General features: G+C 46.4%; 1 protein-coding gene across 11 annotated transcripts in view; it reads right to left on the bottom strand.

The window, feature by feature from the left end:
• Window positions 1-20,594, bottom strand: part of EFCAB6 (EF-hand calcium binding domain 6) — a 253,522-nt gene that overhangs the window by 96,434 nt on the left and 136,494 nt on the right. For all 11 annotated transcript variants that reach the window (XM_082352631.1, XM_082352630.1, XM_082352622.1 and 8 more), the window contains 2 exons: window positions 4,429-4,543; window positions 2,032-2,165 (listed from right to left, as the gene is read on the bottom strand). In XM_082352631.1, the coding sequence (XP_082208757.1) occupies window positions 2,032-2,165; window positions 4,429-4,543 (249 nt within the window). The remainder of the gene's footprint in view (window positions 1-2,031; window positions 2,166-4,428; window positions 4,544-20,594) is intronic.

Raw genomic sequence — 20,594 nt, forward strand, 5'->3', positions numbered from 1 at the left:
CAAGAGAAGCCACCGCAATGAGAAGCCCGCGCACCGCAACAAAGAGTAGCCCCCGCTCGCCACAAGTAGAGAAAACCCGCGCACAGCAACGATGACCCAACGCAGCCAAAAATAATAAATAAATAAAATAAATAAATTTATTTTTAAAAAAAGACACGCTCTTTGTCCCGTTTACATATACGTGTGAGGGCAGCGAGCAGCACCCCCCCCCCCCGGGAACCCGGATATAACCAGCACCCGAGTCTGTATCACGCAAACCCTGGCAATTAGGGGTTCACGTCTTTGTCTTATCTACTAGGTTATAAGTTCTTTGCAGGATGGGTGGGTGTTGGTGAACGTTTTTAGTTAACTATTTAAGATAAAGACCATGTTAGGAAATACGGGACACCTGTGAGCTGTAACCAAGCTACACTGGTAATAAACGTAGGAAGACGTGGTGCCAGCAGGGAGCTTGGCTTCCCCGTGTCCCCACTGGGAAAGGTGAGCGGGAGGAGACAGGCGGGGAGGGGGCCAGAACAAGGGGCCTGGGTTGCCATGGGTGAGGCAGCAGGACAAAGGCAGCCGCGGGCGATGGCCACCCGGCCCTGCTAACCAGCACAGAGGGGCTGTTTGCCCCCGTGCCTCTGCTTCCCCTTCCGCCCTCTCTCCCTCCCGCCAGGCTCTCCGCCCCATAAATGACCCCTGCCTGCTCCGTGTTCTTCTCGGCTGGGCATCACATTGGACGAAATAATGAGGACTAACCCTTCTCCCTGTCTGCTTACGGTGACCATATGTTTTCAAACCAAGAATTAGGACGCACGGTCTGATGTCTGGACCGAATAGTCAAAGTCAGAACCATGCCGCAAATCCGAGCTAGACAGTCATCATAAGTATACGTTTTAAAATGGGAGCTCAGTAATAACCAGAATGAATCTCCAATTGGCAAACCACGCGGGGAAGATGTTTCAAGCACAGCACACTCTGGAAGCCCTGCCCCTGGGGGCTGGCTCCACCCACAGGGTGCTCCCCACCTCTCCTCCCCTGGACTCACTGGATTTCCACCTACTGAGGTGTCTGCCCCTGCACACCCCGGGGTCTCCACGCCCTGGCAAGGACACATTCTAACTCCCTCGTGCCCTCTGCCCCGTTTTGTAGCTAATGTGGTCGATTTATCAATCTTCCTTCCCACTTTAATGACCCTCTTTTACTTCTCAACACAAAAACATTTGAGGTCGTTCCTGCCTCTGTGTTTGAATGGCTGCTGTTTCTCCCATCTTACGCATTACAGCTTCTGCATGCAAACCACGCCTCGGTCACGCAGACCCGGGAGTTTTTCCCTAAAGCCCATGACCTGTCTGCCACCTGCCTTAAGCAAGCCCATTCTTCTATTTTTCACTCCCTTCTTTTTCTGGCCAGCACATGCTGAGGGTTTAAGATTTGGTTCAGGGGTCACCTCCTCCAGGAAGCCCTCCTTAATGGTTTTTTCCCCCTGTGCTCCCATAGCGCAGTACGGGTCCCTCTATGGCAGCCAATCATGATGTGTCGAATTGTCTGTTGACCATCTGTGTCTTGGGCTGGACTGAGCTCCCTGAGCAGTGCTCCCAAATTTCAGCCCCAGCTTTTAGCAGAGAGTCCAGCTTATGACAGGCAAGTGCACAACGCTCGTTTGGTTTGTGCAGGAGTGGAGTGGACGGGATGCCTGAAAGCATCCTGAATTCGCCGTGACTCGGGTTGTCGTGCCCCTTCCCCCCCTCCCTGTCTTGTGAGGAGGGTCTCCTTACTTCTCCAAGGCCTGTGAGGGGCAGAAGGCAGACCCAGCAAAGTGTCAGCAGGGAAGGGCCTGGGGGAGGGGAGGGGATCGCGGAGTTAAGCCCTGTCCCGGGAAGGGGAGAAAAGGCAAGCCCGAGTCTGCGGACGGAGCGCTCTGTGTCCCGATGAGCAGGACATGCTGGGGCCACAGGGCTCACACGCGCTGCAGCTGAATGGCTGCGAGCGAGGAGAGGGCGGGAGGGGTGTCCGGAGAAGCCAAGCAGCAGAGAGGTCATGATTTACCCGGAAGGATTCCTTCAGTCTCCGGGGGAACTGTCTCAGGCACTCTTCAGCAGTTATAAAGTGGCCGTCCAAGTTCCCTTTGGAAAGAACTGGAGTCTGAGATGAACTCACTTCTGGCCCGTTCATCTGAGGATCTGAAACAACGACATAAATCAGGGGACTTCCCTTAGTGGCGAGCACGGCTCTTTATTTCTATCTCAACACTTGACTTCTTCGGTCCCCAGGCCTGTTAGAACACTATATAGTACTACGACCCTGCAGACTGAACCTAGCATGAACTCTGTTATGATCTTAGACATGTCCCCGTCACCACGAGAAGAACTTGTTCTCCAGACCACCAGGGCCACGCTCTCGCCCAGCACGTTTCCTGTCTGGCTCCTCTGTCCGTCCTCCAGGGCAGGGACCACATCTTGCCCATCTCTCCATTCCCAGAGGCAGAGAGTGAGGATTCCTGCCTGTTCTGTTTCCTAGAATCAGGTCCTAAACACAGGAAAGCGTAATTCAGTCATGAGGCAGGTCCTGACCTCCTCTGTGCTAGAGGTCTCTGGACAAGTCCTGGTCTTTTCAACAACCTAAGAGGTACAGTCTCTTCTCGAGCCCAGTTTACACACAAGGAAACCTATTCTTATGCCCATTCTCCAGATGAGGAGATGGAGGCTCAACTTCCCCAAGGTCACAGGGCTCACAGACATCACAGCTAACCCAGGCCCGTTGGATTCCAGAGCCCAGCTGGTTGATTACTGCATTAGGCCCTCTCTCTCTCGTAAAACGGAGGAAGGAGGTGTAATCGCCACTTAAAAACCAACCCATTTCCATCAGGTTGTGACACTTTGAGTGTGGCCTTGTCTAAAGCCAGGCTACAACCTGGGACTTGGTTTTGGACGTGAATCTCTGCATATGTCGCACCCACAGCCCCCCTGACCCCCACGTGGTCTGCAGGACGGGCAGCGGGCAGGGCGTCTGGAGCTTGTGGGCATCCTTGAGTCCAGCCCTGAACCTGGCCTCTGCCTTACCCCCACCTGGGCCTGGAGTGGCCTCCCCGGGCTTCACTACTCCTGGCAGATAGCAACTCCCCCTGCTGCTTGATCCCCTCTGCCGTGTCCACCCCCAACCCCCCAACGGCCTGGAGCCGCCATCTTCCCCCACCCTCAGCATCTGGCCATATGCTGGGGGGACTGATGGGGGGCAGAGGGGGGGGAGGGCAGGGAGGAAGCTGCTGAGTGCGGTGCTCGCTCTGTGACAGGCTCACCGCCCTGGGACCTCAAGCAAGTGACCCCTCACCCTGGGCCCCGATTTTCTCACCTCAGCGATGGATGCCCCCGGGCACTGGAAGCACTCACTAAAATAAATGGGAGGTCCTTTCCCTGCTTTTTATTGTCCTTCAAAAAAGTCAAAACACGTAGCCAAAGAAAGTGTCAAAATCCTAAAATTCCATGGCTTCCGTGTTGTCTTTTTGGGGGGTGTGGGACCTCTCTCCCTTAGGATCGGCAAATGAAATCGGGGGGGTGGTGTTGGATGGGTGAGGAGTCCCAGCGGCCAGCTTCTCTAGCGAGGCCCGCCACACCGCCCGGTCATCTCCCAGGCCAACCCCGGGGAAGACGGCAAAATGCAAATCGGGCTCCGGGTTCTGCCCCATCCAGCCTGCAGTGCATTTATATATCCGTGGAATCATGCATATATATGCGTGATTTCTGCAGCTTTTCCAGAGGGCTTATTTGTCTACCTGAACTTCAGTAAGAGTGGAGACAAGGGAGGGGGGAGATGTCAGAGCCAAGAAGCGGGAGGCTGGGTGCTGGTCATCTGTCTGCCTGGCGTGCGGCTGGGAGAGCAGAGTAAAGACCAGGTGGCGAACGGGAGGCCCCGCCTCCGGCCCGGACTCCACGGTGCCCAGCAAATTTTCTGACAACCATGTGGGTCCGGGGCGGGGGGCAGGAGGGGAGGGACAGTGGCCGGGTGATCTTGGGCAAGTCACTGAATCTTCTAGCATCTCTGTTCCCTTATCTGCAAAAAGGGCGGAAGAACATTTGCCTTGCTGGCGCATGCGTGTCACTAATTGCAGATAACCAGCATCTGTTTTTAGGAGAAAAACCTTAAGGACATGAGGTGTGATTGGAGGAGCATAAGCTTGGGAGTAAATTTTAGAAACCATCTGGGCTCTTACTATCTGTAGAAGGCTCTGTCCGACAAAATTCTGCACTCATGGTGCGGCTGAGTGAAAAAAAAAGGCCGAAACACAAAGAGAAAGTTTTTAAAAAATGTCTGTTTCAGTCTTAGGACACACACACCGTTTCAACATCTTAGCTCACACTACTTCAACCCCAGCAGCCTAGCGGCACTACTCGGAAAGACCGGCAGGGCCACGGGTGGGAGACAGGTTGGCACTTGGCCATGAGCTACCTTCAAATCCTGCTGCGAAATCAAGACAACTCATCCCTTCTTTCTTGTATCCTAATTCTGCAGTCAGCAGAGTGTACTGATCGTCATCCATCGGCATTCCGTTATCTTCCAGGACCTGACAAGGAAGGCAAGCGACGGGAGGGGCCGTTAGGTGGTCCCGGGGTCCCTGCCGGCCGAGCCCCTCCAGCCCCGCGGCAGGCTCACCACCATGGCCCCTGCACTCCAGCCTGTGACTGTTACTTGTCTGCCTCCACCCAAGGCCGCCCTGCGGGCGAGGCCCAGTGTCCTGGGGCTGGGGCCCAGTGCCAGGCTTGTTTGTTGAGTGAATGAGTGAACAGAGAGACAGGCGGGCAGCCGGCCTGGCTTTTCGGCATGGCAGGCATTCGGGGCTGCAAGCATCGCTGCAGACCTTCTCCCCGGCCATGCCGTCCAGGTCTCCAGATTCACGTGTGCTGTGACAGCAGTGGCTTTCAGGGCTCATAAGTGAGATTTATATTCACATATATCCTAGGAAACATGAACAAGATAAAACAAGGCGGTTTGAGGAGGGAAAACTAGAATTCTGATCGAAGTCTCATGATGGTCCACAGTTTAAACTGTAAGTTACTATGTTTTTTTGCAGGGGGATCCATGGACACCCCTTGTTTCCTCTCCTGGTGTGATCCACTCACTGAAAGTTATCCGTGATCCCTTCATTCCAGTGCACATAACCTGCTTTTTACCAACGGTTTCTACTTTGTGTGAATAGAAAATTCACACCCCTGGTGGGCAGGGGGTGGGAAGCAACTGAGAAAACAAACTTCCCTGCACTGCAAACTGAAGCAGAATCATCTAGATGACTCTTCCCAGGAGACGACGCCTTCCTAGGAGAAACTGATCAGGTGGGCTGTTCGAAGGGCACATGACGCTGGCATCCCTTTGCCAATAGCCAGTTAGTCAACAACCTGGACAGAGCTGCCTGCCTGGAGGTGAACCTCCCAGGAGGGATGCTGAGGGGAAGAGAGGTGGGACAGAAGACAGCATCCCTTCTGTTCTCACGGTATTCACGATTTAAATGAGAAAACATGGCTTTCCTTCCAGAAAAGGATATTGAATCATAATTCAAAATGTGTCCATGCATCTAAGGGCCAAAGACACCCAGGATGACTGGACTCTCTCAGGACAGATGCAGGAAAGCTGTGTGGGAGAGCCAAGTCTGGAGATGGGTTAAAAGAAAGGTTGTGCCTGAGTGTTGGGGAACACACAGATCAGCCATTAACACGGGGATGATCAGGGGCTGTGATGGCACAGGAAGCCAGAGTAAGTTAGAGGGCAGAGGAATAGCGGGGTTAGCACCACACTGACTGCATTCTGTGGAGGAAGCTGAATAGGGGAAAGGGAGCAGGAGAATGGGATGAGATAGTACCCATCATCACCACCACCACCATCATCATCATCATCATCACCACCATCACCACCATCACCACCATCACCATCATCACCATCATCACCATCATCACCATCATCATCATCATCACCATCAGCACCTTCATCATCATCACCATCACCACCATCATCACCATCATCATCACCATCATCACCATCATCACCATCATCACCACCAGCACCATCATCACCATCACCATCACCATCATCACCATCATCATCATCACCATCATCATCATCATCACTATCACCATCACCATCATCATCATCACCACCTTCATCATCATCACCATCACCACCATCATCATCATCATCATCATGTAGCAGTGCTTATGCCTATTACATGCCAGACATTGTGCTGAGATCTTTACAGGTATTAACGTCTCATTTAATCCTTGTCATAAGCCATGAGAAAAGCACTCTTACTAACTCCATTTTAAAGATGTGGAAACTGAGGCTATGAGAGCTGCCCCAGTCACATGATTAGAAAGTGACAGACCTGGGGTTCAAACCCAGTTCCTCTTAACCCCTATGATGAACTCCACTGTTGGAATAAGGTCACTGGGGCCCAGACAAAGAACAGGGCAGGTGGAAATGGGTAGGAGACGACAGTAGGAAGTGGGGGAAGTGCTCTCCCATGCAGCGCTGGCACTCTCACGTGTATCCGAACAGGCCACACAGGCAAAGGCGAATCTGGGTCTCGACAGAACACCCTGAGATGCCCTCGGGACACCAGAGGGTGGGAGGCCTCTAAGAAGTGGCTATGAGGCCACCTCCCACTTTCCCCTATGCCCCGGGAGCAGAGGAGAAGCTCCCGGAGAGCTGTCAGGAGTCAGTTTCTCCTCTGCTCCCTGGGGTCTGACAGGTGGAGGCTTGTGCCCCGGCCTCCGCAGACTAGGTCTGCAGAATATAACCCTACTTAGCAGCAACAGGGTACCCAGAGCAGCAGTGCAGCCATCAGCCCCTGCTTCGGTGCCGCCGTCTCCGGCGTGTGGGCTAGGACCAGGGAGCTGGCACCCCTGGCCATCTATGTCAGTAATGAGCTGAATGTGACAGCAGCTCGCTGTGTCTGTGCCCGCCCAGTCGGTCGGGCACTGGCCTTGGCTTGGCTTGTATGTGTGGTGAAGTAAACAAGCTGCAGGACGCGCTTGGTGCGGGATTGGAAGCAGAGCGAAAGGGAGGGCAATGCAGGTGCCGCGGTGTTGCCGGGGGCTTGGTGGACGTGGGGAGCAGCGCTGGATTCCAAGGCTGCCCCAGGGGCCCACCTGGGGACCTGGGCAGGAGTGCGTGACTGGGAATTCTGGAGGCTCTGCGCCATCTGCAAACACACCCCGCCCGTCCCGCTCTGTGCAGGAGCCTGTCCCAGCTCGCGATGGAGCAAAAGCCTTTAGACAGACTGCCGTGGCCCACGCACAGGCACCCAAGCAGCAGTGGGGCTCTGAAACGGATAGATTGGTGGCTTTCTTTGAAAAATTACTTTATATTTTGAAAACAATTATACATGAATTATTCATTGCAAATTCCTCCTGCTCAGTCCTTTCATAAAAACATATGTAATAAATAGTAAGAAAATGTCTGTAGGCACATGTTTCACAGCCTGGAGGGAGGGCTGAGAAGCACTGGGGAGGCTGGGCATGCCTTAGGCAGCCTGTCCGGAGGTTGCAGGCGTGCCATCCCCTGTGGGCACAGAGCACCACCAAGGATACAATGCCCAGGAGCGCAGTCCCCAGAGAGACACTAAGCACGTCACAAACGTCAGTGTGCCTCCTGCCCCCACCTCGCACCACTCATTCCTAGGATGAAAAGGGCAGCGAATCAACTACATTTATCACCACCCTTGGAGGCAATTTACAATACAGTGTAAGGCAAAACTGCAACATTTATAAAACAGATTTTCAAGTGTTTAACCACTCAAGTTTTGTCCTTTGGTCTTTTCTAGGAGGCATTTCCCTAAGAAAGTTCCTCAAAGAATAACAAACTGTGACCTGGCATATTCTGATTCACCAAATTGTCACTTCCACCATTCCCGGGACATCACTTAGATCGTAGACTGATTCTTCCACATTAGGCCACACCATTTCATGGAGCTGTTGCTGGGCTCTCTCGGTGAAGGCAGGTGCTCCCGGGTAGGTGCCCCGTAACTGGAAGTTGACTGAGTGATTCAGTCTTTCCAAGTCCAGCTCCTGCAAAGCATCTCGTGCTTTGGGGCTACATCCACCAGTCTCTATGTGAGTAATACTTGTTTGCTATGCCTCTGGCATCATTTTTCTGGTGGTTGATCTAGGGAGTATAACACACACCCTTCACTTTTAACAGTCTATTTATTAATATTGAACCACGTCACCTGAAATGTAGGAACCTTGCCACCATGTAGATTCGTACCCTGCCCCTGTCCTTTAAGGACAAAATTGTAGGTTTTTTAACATCTACATATATCCTAAACCCCATAAGACAATGTTAAAATGGTCGCTTTAAGCATTCACATGCACTTTTTAAAATTAATTAATTAATTTAATTAATTAATTTTTGGCTGCATTGGGTCTTCGTTGCTGCACGCGGGCTCTCTCCAGTTGTGGCGAGCGGGGACTACTCTTTGTTGCAGTGTGCGGGCTTCTCATTGCGGTGGCTTCTCTTGTTGTGGAGTACGGGCTCTAGGCGCACGGGCTTCAGTAGTTGCAGCACGTGGGCTCAGTAGCTGTGGGTCACAGGTTCTAGAGCACAGGCTCAGTAGTTGTGGCGCATGGGCTTAGTTGCTCTGCGGCATGTGGGATCTTCCCGGACCAGGGCTCAAACCCGTGTCCCCTGCATTGGCAGGTGGACTCGTAACCACTGCGCCACGAGGGAAGCCCTCAAATGCATTTTAATTAAGAAAAAAATAGCCTTTTATATTTAATTGGATATTTACCATTTCCAATGTTCTTTATTCCTTCAGGATCATCTGAGTCTCCATCTAGTATCAAATTCCTTCCCTTCCTTTAGCATATCTTATAGTGAAGATCTGTTTGCAAGGACTTATCTTTTTTTTTTAATCTGAAAATATCTCTATTTCACCTTTATTCTTAAAGGAGACTTTTGCTGGATGTGAGGGGTTTTTGTTTGTTTTTGTTTCTGCTTTCCTTTCAGGATGGTAAAGTTTCTGTCCCACTGTCCTCTGGCCTCCATCGTCTCTGATAAGGTGATGGTAATTCAAATCATTGTTCCCCTTTTAATGTGTCATTTTTCACATGCTGCTTTAAGATTTCTCTCTTTGATTTTGGTTTTCAGTTTATCTATGATTTTTCTTTGTATTTATCCTACTGGGGTTTTTCTGCGTTTCTCAAATTTATACATGTAAAGCTTTCACCAAAAATTGGGAAATTTCAGCCATTATTTCTTCACATATGTCTTCTTCCCTGGTCTTCCTTTCCTTCTGTGACTCCAATTATACCTTTGATGTTGTTCCACATGTCCCTGAGGCAACTGTTCTATTGTTTCTTTTTCACCTTTTCCTTTCTCTTCTTCAGTTTGTGTAACTTCTGTTGATCTATCTTCAAGCTCACTGACTCTTCCTTTTGTCATCTCCATTCTGTGGTTCAGCCCTTCTGGTGAATTTTTATTTAGGATTTTTTTTTTCTTCAGTTCTAGAATTCCCATTTGGTTCTTTTCAAAAATTCTATTTCTCTGCTGAGATTTCCTATATTATCATTCATTATGAGTATACTTTCCTTTGCATCACTGAGCATAGTTATAATAGTTACTTTAAAGACTTCGAGTGCTAATTCTAACATCTGGATCATCTCAGAGTCTTTTCTCTTGAGAAAGGTCACGTTTTCCTATTTCTCCATACGCTGATAAATTTGGATAGTATCTTGGACGTTATGAATGTTATGGTGTGGAGATTCTGGATTCTGTTAAATTTTGTTTATTTGTTTGAGTAGACAGTAGACTTGGTTGGATTCTGTCTGCTGGGCAGCAGTTTACATCTCAGTTTTGTTCTTTTATCCTTAGCCAGGCTCCTTGCAGTCTGCCCCACTCTTGTTTCATTCAGGGTCAGCCAGAGATCTGGGCAGAATTTATAAACAGAATTTGGAGCATCCACTCTCTGGCTCTGTCCTTTACAGAAATCTCCCTTTACTTCCCAATGGCCTTAGTCACTCAGACCTCTCTCTGCTCTCTGGTTCTTCAGGCTGGAAAGACTGCTGGTGTTCTATCAGTGTTTTATCTACCTTATGTGGCACCAACTTTAGCCTTCTCTCAGGTGAAAAGCTGAAAAAAATGGGAACATTTCCCCATGCTATTCCCGTTTCCATGGGAACGTTTCCCCATGTTATTCCCATTTCCACGGGAACGTTTCCCCATGTTATTCCCATTTCCACGGGAACATTCCCCCACGCTACTCCCGTTTCCACGGGAACATTCCCCATGCTATTCCCGTTTCCACAGGAACATTCCCCATGCTATTCCCGTTTCCATGGGAATATTCCCCCATGCTATTCCCGTTTCCATGGGAACATTTCCCCATGCTATTCCCACTTCCAAGAGTTGACTCCTCTCTGGAATCCGTTTGCTTAGTTTCATTCTCCACGGCCTTCAGGTACTTGATTATTTATTTACTTATTTATTTACTAACTTGTTTAACATTGCCCAGTGTTTATAGTTGATGTTTCTGGGAAAGTTGGTCTAGCAGGAGCTTATTCAGCCACACAGGAAGCAGAACTCCCTGTAACGCTTGCTTGCATGCTATAGCAAGCACATCCTTAAATCACAGCTATTACCAGCTCAGGGAAAGCCTTCCCAGTCCTTAGAGACAAAAGGCTTTTTTGAGCGTCCATAGCCCCTCTGCTTGCTTCTGTCATAAACAGTCCCTCATATGGGACCTACCACATGGCAAGCACCTGACAAACTGCCGGTGGATAGAGAAATTAGAAGCACTTCTTTTTCACCTCTGTACCCCAAGAGTACCCAGTAGATGCTCAACAAATGCTGAACGAGAAGAAGAGGGGGGATGTCAGTGTAAGGGAACCCTGGACACTCGCCCAACTCCTACGGCATGAGGATGAATCTTGAGTCTGATGTGAGAAAGTCCACACGAGGCAGATAAGCGTGTAAACTGGTCATCCAGCCTTGGCTAGGAAGTAGTTAGACTATCAAGAATATCGTGAGGCAGGATGAGAAGACATTGTCCTGTGAGACGTACAAAAGGAAGCAGGAGGAAAGGGAGTCAGGCTAGGAACTGTGAAGTTGTACTTGTTCTCGAGACCTGACCTGCAGATGCTTCACACTTGGGTATTTCACTGCTTTGGTGCTGGGTCAGCCATGATATCTTTATTGTTCTCCCCTTAATACTATATTTAGTAACATTCTCTTTTGAAAATGTCAGTCTGCCTCGGTTAAGGGGAACCAAGGAAAAGACTCATGTTTATACATAAGCCAGAGATTTAAAGGACATGACCCAAGGAGAAGGTAGAATTCAGGTGCACAAAATCTGGAGACTGCTTTTTTAGCCATTCCTCCCTACCTGGAGATTCTCTGACCTAAGTTATTTGTGACAAAACCAAAGAGAGTTCTGGGTTTTCTTTTTAATAAGTAATATTACTTGTATTTCTTGACATACCCATTCATAGTCAAAATGAAACAGGCAAAAAAAGTATTCTCTAGAATTTCAGACTCACTCCATCTCCCCACCCTCCATCCCCCATCCCAGTGATTCCTTCTCTTCCAGGTCCTCTCCCACTATTAGCTGCCATCGTCATCCAGAATGTAGAAATAATCAGAGAACTCAATCATCAAGACTATCTGGTCACATGCAAACCTGGTACTAGGGATGAGAGTACCATGGCTGGAAAAGAACACGGAACTCTCAAAACAGATTTGTACTTGAATAGAAAGTTGAAATTCTTTTAGCAAATGCTTCCTAGAATATTCAGACACACACACCTGATCGTCCATGTGGCCCCAGCAAGACAGAGTGTTCAAAGCTGATGCAAACCTACATGAGAGGCAAACATGATGCTGTCACCTGCACAGGTCGCAGTGTATTTAGTTTGAGATGTTGTTGCCTGTGATGAGTGCAGTTAAAGTAACGGGATTTCCTTTTTGTTTCTTAAGTGACAGGAGTACTGTGAAGAATGAAATGGATGTTCAAAGGAGCTGGAGCATCTTAGATAAACGCCCCTTGCATGAGAACACTGATGGTGGCCGGGGGCAGGGGGGGGCACTGTTCCAGAGACAGTGGCTCAGAATTGAGAGTTAAAGCTGGTGAGCATCTCAAGCACAGAGTCCCAGCATTAATGGCCTAATGACAAGGGCCAGAGCTGACTTCAGAGCAGCGAACACGGACTCCCGTAAGTAACAGAAGCTTCGCAAGTGTCACTGAGAGAACGAGAACTTGCCTGAAGAGCTACTAGGGGCCAGCCACGGCACACATTATCGTATTTAAACATTGCAACAACCCCTCAACGGAAATATGACTAAGTCCATCTTACAAATGAGGAGACCAAAGTTTAGGAAGGCTAAATAAACCAACTGTTTGCTAGAAAGACCCAGCTGTAAGCAGTGGAGCAAAGGTTTGAACACGTGTCATCCTGACGCAGCAGTGGGAGAGCCTGGCACATTGGTTGCAACATTTACAGATTCACCTGCAGATGAGGAGCCTGAAGCCCAGAGACACCGGCACCTGCCCCCAGGGACATGCTGGAGCGCAGAGACGCTCAAATAACTCCACTGGGGGGACTGCCAAGGGACGCTTGGTAGCCAGTGACAACAGCCCAGCCCAGCTGGCTGAGTCCGGACTCACAGTTGAGGCTCAGACCCCACAAGCCATGGACGGCCACACACTGGGAGGTGAGTCACTCGCCACGCCGACGAGCTGCCCGGCACTCTCAGAGGACACGGCTCAGGCCCCAGGCCTTTGTGCGCCACATGTTCGGAACAGAGCGACAACAGCGACAGAGACTCTGAGTCAGCTATCACATAACCACCATCCAAAATCTGGTGGCCGACAACAAAACAAACACTTATCTTGCCCTAGTGGATCTGCAGGTCAAGTGCAGTTTGGCTGATATAAGATGGCGAGATGTTTCTGATTCAGGCTGCACGTCGGGTTTAGGCCTGTTTCACATGCATTCATTCTGGGGACCAAACTGAAAGGAGAGCAGCTGCCCTGGGCAAGCTCTTCTAATAGCCTATCATCACTGGAGCCCAAGGCCAAGCCAGACCACACAAGCAGATCTAAGGTTGTTGCTCAGGTCACAGCTGCCACAATCCGTGTCCAACATCACTGGGTAAGGGAAGCATCCCCTGAGGTGGTGAACAACAGAGAGGGAGGATAAGGAAGAGAGAGTGATGGATGGCAGGTGCATGAGCTCTGAGGTCCTCTCCAGCTCTTTGAGTCTATGGGATTCTATAAGTTCGGTGGCAATGCTGTCACCTCTAGAAAGATACCATGATCACAATCCAAACACTCCCCCAAATCTAGAAATGTCTAATCCATAGGCTAGATCTATCCAGTTCCACCCAATCCATGGGTGATGGTGCTGAACCACATTTCTGAAAACAATCCGTCCTCCAACCATACTGCCCAACTCTGGACCTTCAAGACAGACTGATGGTTTGGTAACAAACAGGAAGTTGTAAAACGGTAGGGTTTTTCTTTTTTGCTGCAGGCATGATGATGGCAATGAAAACAATGAAAATGATGATTTGGTTTAGTGGGTTTTTTTTTTTTTTAATATATTATCCCTGTAGAACACAACAAGACTAAAACTGTGTTTAGATGGCTCAGAATGACAAAATGCTCAGCCTAAATGCAACCTTCAGAAACTGTGAAATGAGAATAAAAGGCAAGGTGACCTGACAGCTTTCGGTGTCAAGGGGAGTCCCAGGGGTGACCTGCAAATCGACCAGACATGTCTAACCTTGGAGGCAAGTACCCAGAACCTAGTGCACTTTTGCACACGTGTAAAATCTTAGCGTATTTCACAGGCAGATGAACCCAGTACTTCAGTAACAAATTGTGAAGAGTGCAGATGAAAGCAGACAAGCCAGGCCTCCTTCGGAGGAGGCTGTCCTCAAGTCCTGGAGTCACACCTGTTGTTCAAAGGGCAGGTGGAGACAAACCACGGGCCCAAAGCCAAGCATAAGGTCAAGTGCGGCAGGAGAAGCTGCCACTGGGCAGCCGGCCACCCTCTCCTCTGCGCGTGTCTTTATTTCTCTCTTCTCGATTTCAAAAGCAGATACGTTTTCAATATATAAACTTAATGCAAGTCCAATTATGACCCTAATAATGCATTTGGGGGTAATGCGATAAAGCTTATATGGAAAAATATAAATCTGGCCTGAGAGTAGCCAAGAAAATATAAAAAGGAAGAAAAATAAGGAAAGATCTGTTTTACTAAACTAAAAAAAAAGATTACATTGATATGGAAAAAGATGTATAGATCACTGTAACAAAATGGGAATTTTCAGATGTATACCCTACTATAATGAGAATTTCACAAATGACAAAGGGCAAATATAGAAGAGCCCCATCTTACACAGTATACAAAAATTAATTTCATACAGATTAAGCATTCACATTTAAAAAATAAAGCAGTAAAAATTCTTGCAATAAAGTCTAGATTATCTACAAAATATGAGAGAGACCTGGGTGCGAGGTCGGGGGGTGGGTGGGTAGAAGAATGAAACTTTATTAACCAAGACTTCAAGCCTAGAATTTATTAAAAAAAAAAAAAGAAAAGGAAAGAAAAGAGGAAGAAAGGATAGAAGATATTGAGTTGTACAAAATCTTAAAACATTTTAATGTCAAAAGATATAATAAAACAAAAAGTCAAATGATAGATTGTAAAATATACCTGTAGTGCAGAAGACAAAGGGTTAATAAATCATTAGTTAATTCAAGAGATATTGAGGGACACCTATATGCCAGGCACTATTCAAGCTACCAGGAATACAAGAGCGAACAAAACAGCAAAATCCCTGACCTCCGGTGCCAGGCCCTACTGAAAGGGTTCACGTATTGTACTGAGTTGATTGTGTCTCCTCTAAAGATATGCTGAAGTCTTAACCCAGGTTCCTGTGAATGTGACCTTTCATGAAAACAAGGTCTTTGCAGATGTAATCAAGTTAAGTTGAGGTCATGCTGGATGGGGTGAGGGCACTACATCCAATGACTGGAGTCCTATAAGAAGAGGAAAATCTGGACACAGACACTGGGAGAGGAGAACATCAGGCGAAGACACAGAGACAGAAGGGAGGGGCCAGAGACCAGAGTGGCGGCAGCTACCAAGCCAAGGAACGCTGCCAAGGATTGCCAGCAACTGCCAGAAGCTGGAACAGGCAAGGAAGAGTCCTCCTCTGCAACCATCGCAGGGAGCAGGACTGCTGACACCTTGACCTCAGGCTCCTGGCCTCCAGAACTGTGAGAGAAGAGATCTCTGCTGTTTAAACCACCCAGTTTGTGGGAGTTTGTTACAAATTCCTAGGAAATTAATACACTCAGCTTAATCAGCTCATTTAATCCTTATAACAATCCTACGGCATAGATACTAAAATGATCTCCATTTAGGGATACGGAAACTGAGGCACAGAGAGGTTTGCCCAAGGTCACATAGTTGTTAAGGAACAGAGCTGGGATTTGAACCCTGGCAGCCTGGCTCAGAGTGGGCATTTTAAACCACAGTTCTACAATGCTTCAAAATTGATGAGTTCGTTCAAAAAATATTGAACAACTGTTTTGTGCTGGGTCCTGTTTTAGATGCTGGGGACAGGGCAGAGAATAAAAAAGACACAGCTAACTGCCCTCGTAGATGTACACCTCAGGGAGGGAGGGGGCGCTGCAGGGAAGCAGTGCCCCCGGGAGAGAACGAGGCTGGAGTTGATGCAAACGGGACAGTGTCAGAGAAGAGCTGTGGCAGCTGGGAGGGGAAAGGCTGAGGTCAGGTTAAGGGATACAGAGCCATATGGGGAGAAAGTCCCCACGGTGACAATCTAGAGGATGGGGGTAAAGTGGGAGGCCCAGGCTTCTTAGGAAGACAGGGATAAATAACGATACCTAAACTTCTTATAAGTTGACAAGAAGGCAAAGGATGTAAATAGGCAACTTGTAAAAGAACAAATCCTCATGGCAAAAAAACGAAACAAAACATATGTTCACTAGTAGTCAGGGAAATAAATGCAAATTAAATTTAAACTGAGCTATCATTTTAAAGCTATCAGACCAGCAAAAATTAAAAAGAGCTATAATGCTATATAACAGGGGTTAGAGAAAAAGATACTCTCACACACAGCTGTTAGAAATATGAAACTCTATAGTTTTTTTTTTAAAAAGCACACAGACAACATGTGTTAAAATTAAAAAATATATTATCTTAGACCAAGCACCTACTCCTGGGAATCCATTCCATAGAGATGAAAGCATCAGTATGTAGAGATACATAAAGAACAATTGTTTAAAGACGAAAAATAGAAGAGAAAAAGAAGTGAATGCCCATCAAAAAGGGAAGGGCTGGTATTCAGCATGCAGACCTTTGCTTCTACTGAGAAAAAACAGAAAAGCCAGACAAAATACAGCAAAACATCTGTTTGACATATAGATCGCTGCTGAGACAACCCAGACTCAAAGGGACACAAGTCTGAGCAAAGGGGGACCTCAGAACTCGGAGGAAAAGTAGGTCATGGACCCATTCGGGGAGCAGGGCCAGGGCTCAGGATGGGGGCTGCTGGCCCAGGCAGACAGTCACTACCAGCTGATAGAGACACAAGTGGAGCTCATGGGACCACAAAGACCAAAATTAGAGACTTGAATGGTCAGGTTCCTGGCGAGAAGGGAAAACAGAGAACCAACCGTGACACTGCCAGTTTTTCCCTGATACTTGCTGAATTCAGAAGCCATGTGGGGCAGAAGACTGAAGAATCAAGGCAGAAGGACCAGAAAAGCTGAAGAGAGTTTTTTTTTTTTTTTGGTCACCTTTTTGGGTCCTGAGGAAACTAACGTTAGATGGAGTTCAGGACTTCTCAGGGGTGAGGGCTCAGAAAATAACCCACACTCTGAGTTAAGAACTTTGATGACTACACCCTAAAAAGGAGGGTTTTTTAAAAAAAAAAAAAAAAAAAGGCAATTGGAGCCTTGAAAAACTGCAATCCAGCCTCAAATCGATTCATTCCCTAACTGGATTAAGGTCATCAGTCCCCAGTCTATCTGACAAGCAAAGGAAAGGGTGACCCATTATCTAGAGCCTCTCAATTTTCTTAACACAATATCTGACATTCAGTGAACATCTGTCCAGCATGCCAAGAGCCGGGACCATGTGACCCTAAATCAAGGGGAAAAACAGACAATAGAAAAAGTTCTACAGGTGATCCCAATACTGGAGTTAGCAGGAAAAAGATTTTAAATGGCTATAAATACGTTTTTAAAAATTCAGGAATATTTTGAGACAACAGAAGAAAAGGTATGGAATATACGTTAAACCAAATGGACATCCCACAACTGAAAAAAATACTAAGATTAAGAACTATATGAATAAAACCACAGATTGGAAAAAGCAGAACAGAGGATTAATGAACTGGAAGACAGGTCAATGGGACTGAAGCACTGAGAGAGAAACAGTGGAAAATACATAAAAGAATGAAAGAGACCCATAGGATATTGTGACCAGGACTAACATACACAATTGGAATCCAAGAGTAACAGAGAGAACGGGGCATAAGCAAAAGGAGAAGAGATAATGGCTGAGAATTTTTCACAAAAATTTTTGATTAAACACAACAACTTACAGATTCAAGAAGAACTGCAAACCCCAGCAGGATGCATACAAAGACAAGCACACCTAGACACATTTCTAAAACTGATGAAATCCAAAGACAAAGGGAACATCTTAGAAGCTTCTAGAGAAAAAAAGACACACTACATTCAAACAAGCAACAATAAGACTGGTGGTTTATTTAACAGACAGAACTGACAGAAGCCAGAAGACAATGCAGTGATATCTTTAAAATGCTGGGAGAAAATAACTGCCAACGTAAAATGCTACTCCCAGCTAAAATATCTTCAAAAAGTAAGAGTGGAATTCTGCTTTCAGGTTCAACATGTAAAGAGATTTGAAGTAATCACTTCCATCCTTACAATAAGAAAAAAGCTGAACAAATGAAAAATCAATGGCTTTTTTTAGAACCATCAGAGAAATTTGAAATCTAGAGGGACAGACGTACACAGAGAATCACGGCCAACATCAGCTTACCTGGAGCAGAAGCCACTGTGGCCACAGACTGGTAGGAACACTTAAGTGGTGATTCTGACAAAGTGCTGGAAGCTGAGTGAGGACTAGCTTGAGAATGAGAAACTCCTGGGGGCCCAGTCTCAGAGGTGGGCACACTCTCCTGGATTTTACCACCAGGTTCACCAGGTGAACATTCCAAGAAAGATCCCCTGTGTGTCAGGCAAATTACAAAAAAAGGTAGAAGGAAATAAGTAGAAGAAAAGAAATAATTTTCCAAGACTGAACCAGGAAGAAATAGAAAATATAAACAGACCAATCAGGAGCACTGAAATTGAGACTGTGATTAAAAATCTTCCAACAAACAAAAGCCCAGGACCAGATGGCTTCACAGGCGAATTCTATCAAACATTTAGAGAAGAGCTAACACCTATCCTTCTCAAACTCTTCCAAAATATAGCAGAGGGAGGAACACTCCCAAACTCATTCTATGAGGCCACCATCACCCTGATACCAAAACCAGACAAAGATGTCACAAAAAAAGAAAACTACAGGGCAATATCACTGATGAACACACATGCAAAAATTCTCAACAAAATACTAGCAAACAGAATCCAACAACACATTAAAAGGATCATACACCATGATCAAGTGGGGTTTATCCCAGGAATGCAAGGATTCTTCAATATACGCAAATCAATCAATGTGATACACCATATTAACAAATTGAAGGAGAAAAACCATATGATCATCTCAAAAGATGCAGAGAAAGCTTTTGACAAAATTCAACACCCATTTATGATAAAAACCCTCCAGAAAGTGGGCATAGAGGGAAACTACCTCAACATAATAAAGGCCATATACAACAAACCCACAGCAAACATTATTCTCAACGGTGAAAAACTGAAAGCATTTCCTCTAAGATCAAGAACAAGACAAGGTTGTCCACTCTCACCACTATTATTCAACATAGTTTTGGAAGTTTTGGCCACAGCAATCAGAGAAGAAAAAGAAATAAAAGGAATCCAAATCGGAAAAGAAGCAAAACTGTCACTGTTTGCAGATGACATGTTACTATACATAGAGAATCCTAAAGATGCCACCAGAAAACTACTAGAGCTAATCAATGAATTTGGTAAAGTAGCAGGATACAAAATTAATGCACAGAAATCTCTTGCATTCCTATACACTAATGATGAAAAATCTGAAAGAGAAATTAAGGAAACACTCCCATTTACCATTGCAATAAAAAGAATAAAATACCTAGGAATAAACCTACCTAAGGAGACAAAAGACCTGTATGCAGAAAACTATAAGACACTGATGAAAGAAATTAAAGATGATACAAACAGATGGAGTGCCATGTTCTTGGATTGGAAGAATGGACTTTGTGAAAATGACTATACTACCCAAAGCAATCTACAGATTCAATGCAATCCCTATCAAACTACCAATGGCATTTTTCACAGAACTAGAACAAAAATTTCACAATTTGTATGGAAACACAAAAGATCCTGAATAGCCAAAGCAATCTTGAGAAAGAAAAACGGAGCTGGAGGAATCAGGCTCCTGGACTTCAGACTACTACAAAGCTACAGTAATCAAGACAGTATGGTATTGGCACAAAAACAGAAATATAGATCAATGGAACAGGATAGAAAACCCAGAGATAAACCCATGCACATATGGTCATCTTATTTTGATAAAGGAGGCAAGAGTATACAATGGAGAAAAGACAGCCTCTTCAATAAGTGGTGCTGGAAAAACTGGACAGCTACATGTAAAAGAATGAAATTAGAACACTCCCTAACACCATACACAAAAATAAACTCAAAACGGATTAAAGACCTAAATGTAAGGCCAGACACTATAAAACTCTTAGAGGAAAACATAGGCACAACACTCTATCACATAAATCACAGCAAGATCCTTTTTGACCCACCTCCTAGAGAAATGGAAATAAAAACAAAAATAAACAAATGGGACCTAATGAAACTTAAAAGCTTTTGTACAGCAAAGGAAACCATAAACAAGACGAAAAGACACCCCTCAGAATGGGAGAAAATATTTGCAAATGAAGCAACTGACAAAGGATTAATCTCCAAAATTTACAAGCAGCTCATGCAGCTCAATATCAAAAAAAACCAAACAATCCAAAAATAGGCAGAAGACCTAAACAGACATTTCTCCAAAGAAGATATACAGATTGCCAACAAACACATGAAAGGATGCTCAACATCACTAATCATTAGAGAAGTGCAAATCAAAACTTCAATGAGGTATCACCTCACACCAGTCAGAAACGCCATCATCAAAAAATCTACAAACAATAAACGCTGGAGAAGGTGTGGAGAAAAGGGAACCCTCTTGCACTGCTGGTGGGAACGTAAATTGATACAGCCATTATGGAGAACAGTATGGAGGTTCCTTAAAAAACTGAAAACAGAACTACCATATGACCCAGCAATCCCACTACTGGGCATATACCCTGAGAAAACCATAATTCAAAGAGTCATGTAACACAATGTTCAATGCAGCACTATTTAC

The sequence above is a fragment of the Balaenoptera borealis genome (assembly GCF_965194805.1).
Source record: "Balaenoptera borealis genome assembly, chromosome: 13".
NCBI lineage: Eukaryota > Metazoa > Chordata > Mammalia > Artiodactyla > Balaenopteridae > Balaenoptera > Balaenoptera borealis.